The following is a 10,540-nucleotide window of genomic DNA, read 5'->3' as shown; positions in this document are numbered from 1 at the left end:
GGCAACGGGTGGTGAGAATGGATCAGAGTGAGTAATGATCAGAAGTGGAGTGAAGCAGTGAAACAGAATGATATTCAAATGACAACAGAGGTTTCAAAATTGGCCGGTGACCGCGATACCAAACAGGTACTGAATTTCCATCAAATTTTCATTGAAATATACGGCATGGAAACAAGCCAGTCGGCCCACCCAGTCTGGGCCGACCATCGATTACCCGTCCACACTAGTTCTTAGTTATCCCACTTGCTCATTGGCTCGCTACTCAGTAAGGGCAATTTGCGGAGGGCCAATTAATCTACAAACTTGCTCGTGTTTGGGAGATAAAGGGAACACCCTGGAATAAACCCTCGCGGTCACAGGGAGAACGTGTAAACTCCACACAGGCAGCATTCACGGTCAGTATCGAACCTGGGTCTCTGACATTATGAGGCAGCAGCTCCACCAGCTACACCACTGGGCCGCTCTGTATGAAAACATTGACTTCATCAGTTCATAAATTATAGGAGCAGAATTAGGCCATTCGGCCCATCAAGTCTACTCCCCCATTCAATCATGGCTGGTCTATGTTTCCCTCTCAACCCCATTCTCCTGCCTTCTCCCCACAACCCCTGACACCCGTACTAATCAAGATTTGACATGAGAGTGTGGGGAGGGCGCTTGTGTGGGTGGATGCTCGGGTGAGAGGTTGGGTTATGAAACCACTGATATATTTTCAGTCTTATCGCAGATTAAAACAAGCAAACCAAGCCTGTGACGTACCTAATTCTCCTGTTTATTCTCTACTTTTAATAACCCTCCTATTTTAGGCACAGCAATACATTATCAGATATATACATAATAATTTCCAGCTGGTAATAGTAAATAGATGAACAAAGAAATTTGGATGTGGTACAATCTATTACACTACAACATTTCTCTTCATATATACTTGAAGATTTTGAAAGTCATTAAGTTACTTGTTTTCAAGAGGAATGGTTAATGGTAGTTTGTGGCCCAGCCTCCTTTTTACTATGTTTGTTAACGTAACGACTAACCAGCCACATAGCCAGCATGGCCTCTCAATATATAGTTTACAACATCAGAGCAGTCCTTATACAACATGGCTCACCAACCTCTCTTCTCCCTTCATGTATCTCCCTCCAATGGACAAAACAGTGTGATTTCCCCAGCTAAAATATTCCTGTACGAGTCTACTCGATGGATTAAACGCCCATCCACACACCCGCTAGTTTTGACTTGCGTCCGGTGGCTGCAAGTTACATTTGGGTTTCCGAGTTAAAAGGGAAACAAAATACAAAATCAATGCTAACAGCTCCCTATATTTACATTATTTCCACAGGAGTTGAGTGACTTGGTGCTGTAGAAGCAGACAGCACCATTATACAATGAGCACCACCTTAGCTCTATATATAGTGTCTTGCTACTGGTTTCCACAAAGGATGGCCACACATCTTGTTCTGCCCACTGGTTGGCGACTCTCCAAGATTGACATGACGCTTTTCGGAGTCTCCCGCACACAACCTCGGTGTTACATTCTACAGGCCGGCACAGAAAGTGAATGCTGTCTGAATGTTCTTGGCAGGTGTTTGTGTGTCAGAGTCCACAGTAGCGGAGAAGGGACGGAAGGTGACTAAGTAGGGCTCTTGGGAGGCTGGGTGTCAAATAGTGAAACCTCCGGGAACACTTCCAAGCGGAGTTGGCAACCATGACCGTGAGCAAGAGGCGCCGGCCCACCCGCACAGGTGAGGTGAGGCGGGCAACAGAGGTGTGGGCATCGATTCTGTCGCATTGGCTGCTGGACGTTGAGAACAGACGGGCGAAGAGGAGGAGAGCAGACGCCGTCTGCAGCAGTGCGCCGCCCCCTTTCTGCACGATGCAGTCCCGTTCATCGCTCAGAGAGCCAGCTGGAGCTTGGTCAGGTTTCTCTGGTGCATGTTATGGTGGCGAACCAGTTCATCGGATCTCGCAAACTTCTTCTGGCAGTTTGGCCACCTACAGCTAAAGGGCTTTTCACCTGTTAAAACAGCAGCTCCAATGAACTTTGAATATTTGTGTCAACAAAGAAAAGATACCATCGCCAATTATTACACCATTTATTTAGGATTAGATTCATTAGCGTTTAGCTCAACTCTAGTAGGTTTTTTTGTTTCTCTGCTTCAGTTGTGCAGGACTTTTAGAAGTGGGTTAATTTATGGGATGCCTATTCTCAGTTTGTCCTCTTCCCCCTCTGTAAGTGTCAATTCCTACAAGGGAAGAAAGATTTGTCACACTAAAATCCCGTAAGCCTTCGAAGAGAGGAGAGTAGGGCAGAAGGTTGAGAAAGACCATAACGCTGAGGAACAAAACAGTTCACAAGGTCAATACTGTCCTTATTGTCATAATTATGGTGTCTACTGAGAATGGCAACATGTATAAAAATAATTGTCATAATAGCACATGAAACAGTACAGCATAGAAACAGGCCCTTCGGCCCACAGTATCCATGCCGATCTGATGAAAGCTCAGTTTCCCTTTCCACAGTTGCTGCCTGACCTACATTTTCTAGTCTTATTTTCTTATTTCCAGCATTCTCTCTGCTTCCGAAAATAAGAGAATGACAAAAAGATAATGTGTGGTACCAAAATAGTTCTTGTCCAGCTCAATTTACAATCTAGTCTCACCAGGAACTCCTCCCAGTCCCTTCCATCTCCTCAGTGAAGGTTTGACAACTCAGAAGAAACTGCTTTAACCAAAGTATGGTGAGAATGGAGAGCTCGATTGCAAATGGAGTGATTGAAGTGAATAGTAGGGATGCATCTATGGGGACCCAGGACAATGGAAGAATGAGGGAGACTGGAATACAGGGTTACATTAATAGACAACAAAAATGGGAAGAGGCTGAAATGGAGCATAAATGACAGAATGGATGGTTGGGTGGAAAGGCCTGTTCTCATAACATAAAAATCCCCATATAAACCTTTGTAATTTGTGTAGAGTCTTTGATGTAAGAAAAACTATCCCAAGATTAATGATTTGGAAGACGGAATTAGGAGCAACACTAGCAAGTTTGCAGATGATACAAAGCTGGGTGGCAGTGTGAACTGTGAAGAGGATGTTAGGAGATTGCAGGGTGACGTGAACAGGTTGAGTGAGTGGGCAGATGCGTGGCAGATGCAGTATAATATAGATAAATGTGAGGTTATCCACTTTGGCAAAAACAAGGGGGCAGATTATTATCTCAATGGGGTTAGGTTAGGTAAGGGGGACGTACAGCGAGACCTGGGCGTCCTTGTACATGGGTCACTGAAAGTTGGCGTGCAGGTACAGCAGGCAGTGAAGAAAGCTAATGGAATGGTGGCCTTCATAACACAAGGATTTCAGTATAGGAGTAGAGAGGTTCTTCTGCAGTTGTATAGGGCTCTGGTCAGACCACATCTGGAGTATTGCATACAGTTTTGGTGTCCTAATTTGAGGAAGGACATCCTTGTGATTGAGGCAGTGTAGTGTAGGTTCACAAGATTGATCCCTGGGATGGCGGGACTGTCATATGAGGAAAGATTGAAAATACTAGGCTTGTATTCACTGGAGTTTAGAAGGATGAGGGGGAATCTTATAGAAACATATAAAATTATAAAAGGACTGGACAAGCTAGATGCAGGAAAAATGTTCCCAATGTTGGGCGAGTCCAGAACCAGGGGCCACAGTCTTAGAATAAAGGGGAGGCCATTTAAGACTGAGGTGAGAAAAAACTTTTCACCCAGAGAGTTGTGAATTTGTGGAATTCCCTGGCGCAGAGGGCAGTGGAGGCCAAATCACTAGGTGAATTTAAGAGAGAGTTAGATACAGCTCTAGGGGCTAGTGGAATCCAGGGATATGGGGAGAAGGCAGGCATGGGTTATTGATTGGGGACGATCAGCCATGATCACAATGAATGACAGTGCTGGCTCGAAGGGTTGAATGGCCTCCTCCTGCACCTATTTTTTATGTTTCTATGTTTCTAATATCCTTCATGAGGGGCACCAAACCACTATTAGGAAAGTGGACCAAATGCTCAACCAAATAAGTAGTTTTTAAGGGAAAAAAATCTACAGAGGCAGAAAGGGTTAGAATGAGAATTTCAGAGCTGAGGACATTGGCAGTGGACGGCAGAGTTGACAACATGGAGTGATTACATTTGGGAAGATCGGAAGGCCAGCAGGAGAGAGCAGCAGAAGATGACAGAGGTAGACGGAGGGGATGAGGTGAGAATATAGAGGGGGTTGAATAAAAGGACATCACCAGCTCAGAAAGGGAGAGCAGGATGTTGGATGAGCTGCAATTTATGGAAAGGAGAATGAGAAGAACAAGCTGGAAGTACCAGAATGTTGCCTGGATGAGAGGGCTGGCTACAAGGAGAGGTTGGACAAACTGGGAATGTTTTCTCTGGAACTGCAAGAGGTTGACGGGAGACCTGTTAGGAGTATGTTAAATTATGAGAGGCATTAAATGATGACAGCCAAAACCTTTCCTCCAAGGTGGAAATTTTAAAGACTAGAGGGCGTAGATTTAAGGTGAGAGGGGCAAAGTTTAAAGGAGATATTAAGGGAAAGCTTTGAAACACAGAGGGTGATGTTTGAGTGGAACATACTGCCAGGGTGGTGGAGGCAGATACAACAGTGGCATTTAAGATGCTTTTAGATGGGCACATGGATATGCAGATAATGGAGGGATATGGATGGCATGCAGGCAGATTAGACTAGTACCATGTTTGGCATGGGCATTGTGAGCCGAAGGGTCTGTTCCTGTGCTGTACCTTTCTATGTTCCATGAGTAAAGTTTAGAAGTTACAGAGGCACGGATCAAGTGTTTTAAACAGTACAACCAAAGCTAAACAGTCTGATTGCACGTACGCACAGTATTTTAAAGACATGGATTCTCTCACCCACTCATTCTGCCTTCCAGTCATAACAAAATGATCTAAGGGGAGTCTGATCTGGTAACTCATGATCCCTCCTTCTCTGAACTCATTCCAATACAGTTTTGAAGATGACCAACAAGGAAAGGGGAATTTGATTCAATGCACTGGAACAGTGGCAAAGTCTTGGAGAAGGTGCTGGTTACATTTATTGGAGTGGTACCAGCGATAGGGGCCTCATCTGGACGGACAGGACAGGGTCCTTCTCAGAGCAGAGGTTGGTGGGAGATACAGTGTATATAAATGGTAAAGGGCTTTCATAGAATAAGAAAGTGGAATCTGAATCAAGTGGGAAATTACCTAAGAGCAGACATTTAAGGTGTTGATTTAAGGTATGTTGGAGAGAAACAGCGACGTAAGTGAGGGAACGGGATTAGAATGAGACGCAGCTTGGATTTGATAGGACATACGTCCTCCTACTTTGCTGTATAAAAATATGAAATGGAGAGAGAGTTGGGGAGCTTTACCAAATGACTAGCACAGACTTGAGGAACTGAATGGCCTCTTGTCTGGCAATTCCCTCTGTCACTCAACCAAGTGTGACTCTGTGTCTGTTCAGTTCAGTTTTGTTGAACCGAGGTGCAGTGAAAAGCTTTTGTTGCGTACTATCCAGTCAGCAGAAAGACAATACATGATCACATGTCTGTGCCCCCACCCCCCACATGGGAATGGGAATGGTTGTCTGAGGAGAACTCTGGATTTTAGAGGGAGCGGGTTCCTGGTTTCCGAACTAATTCTGCTCCTATAACTTCTGAGCATGAACTATTTGAACCATGGGTGAAGAATGCACCCAATCTTTTCCCAATGTTCACTCCCTTTTGATCTTCACCCTTACAAGAAGAAGGGATTATTGAGGAGACAATAATGGGAACATATGGAAGGATTAAAGCTAGTTAAGTGACAGTTATCCAGGGCAGCGACATGAATCTAAACAGACAAATAGCTTGTGATAGTGCTTCCAAAGGTCGTCTCGTTATATCTGAAAAAATTAAAATCATTTCCATAAATAAGAAGCGTTACAGGCAGGTGGCATCTTAAACATAACAAAATCTTGTTTTTGTCTAAACCAGATCTGAAAATTGAAATATTGCGAATGTTAAAATAGAAATCTGAAATAGCTGAGATCGGACATCTTGGTCAGCGTGGACATGTTGGGCCCAAGGACCTGTTTCCATGCTGTATGACTCTGACTCTAAAAACAGAAAATGCTGGAAGCATTCAGCAGCATCTGTGGAGAGAGAAACAAGAGTCAGCGTTTCAAGTCGAACATCTTACACCAGAACTCTTCCTAGTTCTGATGAATGGTCTTTGACCTGAAATATTCACTCTCTTTCTCTTTCCACAGATGCTGCCTGACCCACGGAGTGTTTACCAGCATTTGCTGTTTTTCAAACCAGACTCCCACCTTCTTCAGTCACAGCATTATCCTGCTTTGAGTAATCATGGATTGACACAAAACCTTTGAGACTTTGGCATTGCAGGCACCCAGAGCTTTAATGGAGAGAAGTCCTTAAAAGTTGCAGTCATAGTTTTTGGACTTTGGAAGATTGACGGCTGATCTAGTTGAAATATTGTAGATTCAAAGTGGGAAAGACAATGATAGATGTCCAGATCCACTTAGAACGGAGATGAGGAGAAATATCTTTAGCCAGAGGGTGAATCTGTGGAATTCATTGCCACAGATGGCTGTGGGGACATTGGGGATTTTTAAAGTGGTGATTGATAGGTTCTTGATTACAATGGCCGTGAAAGGTTATGGGAAGAAGGCAGGAGAATGGGGTTGAGAGGGAAATATAAATTGGCTATGATTGCATAGCATAGGAGACTTGATGGGCTGAATGGCCTAATTCTGCTCATATGTCTTATGATCTTATGGTGGGAGAACGTCGAGCAAGGGGACATGGTTACAAGATGAAGGATGGTCATTTAAAACTGAGGTGTCACAATTTCCTCCCACAAAGGGATCTCTGAAACTCTTTCCTTCTGAAAGTTGCCAGCATTTGATTATTGGGGTATTTAAAGTGGAAGTGGATATATCTTTTAAAGAACAGGGAGTTAAGGGCTAGAACAGAACGTAGAACATAAAATAGAACAATACAGCCCTTCAGCCCACAGTATCTGTGCAGAATATGATGCCAAATTAATCTAATGTCTTCTGGTTGCATCTGATCCATATATCTCCATTCCCTGCATATTCATGTGCTTATCTAAAAACATTTGAAGCCTAGGTTAGATCATGATCATATTAAATGGAGAGATAGTCTTGGTGGCTGCCTTTTCTTGCTCCTATTTTCTTGCATTCATGAGTATATATGGCATGTTATCATATTATTTTTAAATTCCATTTGTTTCTTAACTGAAGAGGGGAGGTGCATGTACTGGAGAATGGAACAGCAATGGTACCAAGACATGGTGAGAGCACTCTGATGGATCAGGAGCAACATAATGAGCTACGGCTACAAACTATACACCAAGGTCTGGACTAAGCCGTAGCCCAAGAACAGCACCTTCTTCTAGACAAATAGGTGCTTGCATGTATAGAGTGAATATTAAGCCACGATAGGATGTGGGGGAACATTTTAGATTTAGATTTTTGATTTTAGACAGTGCGGAAACTGGCCTTTCGGCCCATCAAGTCCATGCCGACCAGCGATCACCACATTCACTAACACTACTACATTAGTGACAATTTACAATTTTTACCAAAGCCAATTAAGCTACAGACCTGTGCGTCTTTGGGGTGTTGGATGAAACCCGAGCACCCTGTGAAAACCCACGCGGTCACAGGGAGAAAGTACAAACTCTGTACAGACAACAGCCATAGTCAGGATCGAACCCTGGTCTCAGGCGCTGGAAGGCAGCAGCTCCACCACTACGCCACTGTGCCGCCCCAGACAGCATTTGAGAGGATGTGTTTCTTTTTTGGATACTCTATAGAGTAACATCTTCAAATAAGGAATTCCTGGAGATGACGCTATTGTTCCATCAGCTTTTTGCATGGATATTGCATTTTAACTGGATTGAATCTCCATTAAAATGGAGGGAGGGGAATTTAATACATATCTGAAGCTTTCCTATGAGCAATTCCCATAGATTTTCTTTTTCACTGTGTGTTGCAGAAGGCTGAGGTAGTAATGGGTTGGTACAATGTTAAGCTAATCAACTGGCCAAAAAAACAGGCAACAAGGTACAAAATGGCCTTTATGCAATGCTTTTTATTTGCAGATAAAAAGTTGCCAGTAGGCACATAATAGTTCTAGAGAACCACTGGCTACTGTACATCAATCTTGTTTTTAACTTTTTTCAGGTGCCAGCACACAAAAAATACACTGATTTTATATCCTCTACAAAAATAAAAACTGCTGAAGGAATTCATGGGTTAGGCAGCATCTGTAGAGAAAAATGGGCGATGATATCCCGGGTCGGGACTCTTCTTCAGACTGGTGCTACTTCTACATGTGCTGACTGTCCACAGTTGTTTTTGTTCAAGATTCCAGCATAAGCAATCTTTTGTGGCTCCTTTTAGTTTTATATCCTGCCTTATACTGACTTCGACGGAAGGTACAATTGGGCACAGTGCAAAATTGGTTTAGTTTAGGGTTACAGCATGGAAACAGGCCCTTCAGTCCACTGAGTTCTCGCTGACCATCGAGCACCCGTTCTAGTTCTATGTTTTCCCACTTTCTCATCCCCTATCTGCACAGTAGGGGCAACTTTACAAAGGCCTAATGAACCTACTAACAGGTACATCTTTGAGATGTGGGAGGAAACCAGAGCACCCAGAGAAAACCCATGCAGTCACAGGGAGATCGTGCAAACTCCACACTGACAGCACCTAAGGTCAGGATTGAAGCGGGGTCTCTGGCGCTGCGACACTGTGCTGCCCTGGTATATCTTTTGCAAATGGGAAGGCTTACTTGAAACTAACACCCTCCGAGACACTACCCTCTCTATATTAGGCCAACTGTTAGAAGATCAGAATCAGGCTGCCCATAAACCACATAACTTTAAAAGTCCTGCTATGTATTGAATTTAGGTTTGACGTATTAGACAGAAGCTGAATCATTTACACACGTTTACAGAAAAATGCTGTCAAGAAAAATTGAGTGATATTTACCAAATTAAAGAGATTTAATATTCTACAATAATTAATGAGGTGAAAGGCTTGAGCATAATATAACCCTTTGAGAACTATGTTACTTCAGTGTAAAAATAGCCAGAAGTACAATTTACTCCTAAAAGTTTTGAAAAACCAAGAGAGATTAAAAAAAAAATAAAAATAACTTTTGGTTGCTCAGGTGAATTCTTGAGAGGTTGGAGATGGTGAGGAGGGTTCTTTGAGACTGAGGTGACTCTGAGAGGAGGTGCCTCACTTGAGAAGTACCTGCCATGGTCACTTGGACAGCCTGGCTTGGATGGACAGCTGTACTGTGAGAGACTCGAGGATGGCCTTTCTAATGGAGTACTGCCTTTGGGGCTCAGGTTCATTTAACACTGCTGCCAGGAACTTGGCAAGCAAGAAAGGGTCGGGTACTTCCTCTGGGAGGAAGTTTACCATTGTTTAGTGCAGGTAGGCCTTGGATGGTTTAACTAGCACCTTACTTGTACAGTCCCATAGACCTCCCAACCCTTGTTCATGCTATGCATTTCATCCCCTGACCTTTGCTTGGCAGGATACATCCTCATGGATGGAGAGTACCACTCCATATCATCAGGGGGGCCTCTATTACTTAAAAAGCTGTCACTCATAAAGGTGCTGGTGGATTTGATAAATAGGTAAGATCAAATATTATTATTATTATTATTATATTTTAAAAAAATACTTTTGATTTTACAGATCACCAAGAGTATTGAACTTTGGACTGGGATTGTATGAATCCTCACCAACCTCGATTAGAGGCAATGTTTTATTTAGGTTAAGAATTTGGCTTCCAAACAGTGCATCCAAGCTAGTGACAGGATTCTCTATTACTGTAAGTGCCATGTTGAGGAGGTGGGTGGGAGGAGTGAATGGGGCTGGGTGGATTGAAGGTGGTGAGGCGTTGGGCAGTGGGGAAAAGGTGGTAAACAAAACCAGAACTAGCGCGCCTGGTTCACCCCCTGCTACAGTCACCCATCCATGTTGGCCCTTCATGGAGTGGCATTGATGGTGGTCATGGAGAAGATGCAGCCCCAACCATCCTGCCCTCCCAGTTCAAGGAGGCTGCGTTGCGACCAGCAGCTCCTGTGGGGAAAATAGAGGGAATCAATCGGTGGCTGAACGCAAAAGCAACCTCACTTAAGAATCATCCTTTTTTTTTTTTTAATAAGGTTATACATTTTAGGTCCAAAAAAGAACATTCAGTGCTCAAAGGGTTCAGGTATTACAAAAGCGACAGATGAATATTAGCTGTTAAAACATTAAAGTCTGCGACTAAGAAAGTAAAATATGTCAAAAAAAATTGTTTACGCACTTGTTTTACCTGTATGAGTTCGAGTGTGAGTCTTTAAGTGGTCAGAACGGGAGAATTTACGCTGACAGGTTTTGCACTGGAATGGTTTTACCCCTACGGGAAGACAGAAAACAAACTGGTTATCACACTTATACACTGATCCACAGTGCAGGTG

At 43.4% G+C, this 10,540-nt stretch overlaps 1 protein-coding gene across 4 annotated transcripts in view; it reads right to left on the bottom strand.

The window, feature by feature from the left end:
• Positions 1-253: 253 nt before the first annotated feature.
• The window catches only part of wt1b (WT1 transcription factor b), a 74,812-nt gene continuing 64,525 nt past the window's right edge, over positions 254-10,540 (bottom strand). The window contains exons 7-8 of one of the 4 annotated variants that reach the window (XM_055649239.1): positions 10,387-10,479; positions 254-2,014 (exon numbers count right to left, since the gene is read on the bottom strand). In XM_055649239.1, coding sequence (XP_055505214.1) covers positions 1,893-2,014; positions 10,387-10,479 — 215 coding nt within the window. In that variant the 3' untranslated portion in view covers positions 254-1,892. Of the gene's footprint in view, positions 2,015-8,255; positions 10,158-10,386; positions 10,480-10,540 lie in introns of those variants that run through there. The other 3 variants (XM_055649240.1, XM_055649241.1, XM_055649242.1) reach the window with 3 other exon arrangements.

This window comes from Leucoraja erinacea, chromosome 18 (assembly GCF_028641065.1).
Source record: "Leucoraja erinacea ecotype New England chromosome 18, Leri_hhj_1, whole genome shotgun sequence".
Lineage (NCBI taxonomy): Eukaryota > Metazoa > Chordata > Chondrichthyes > Rajiformes > Rajidae > Leucoraja > Leucoraja erinaceus.
This window is presented reverse-complemented; position numbering and strand designations above follow the sequence as displayed.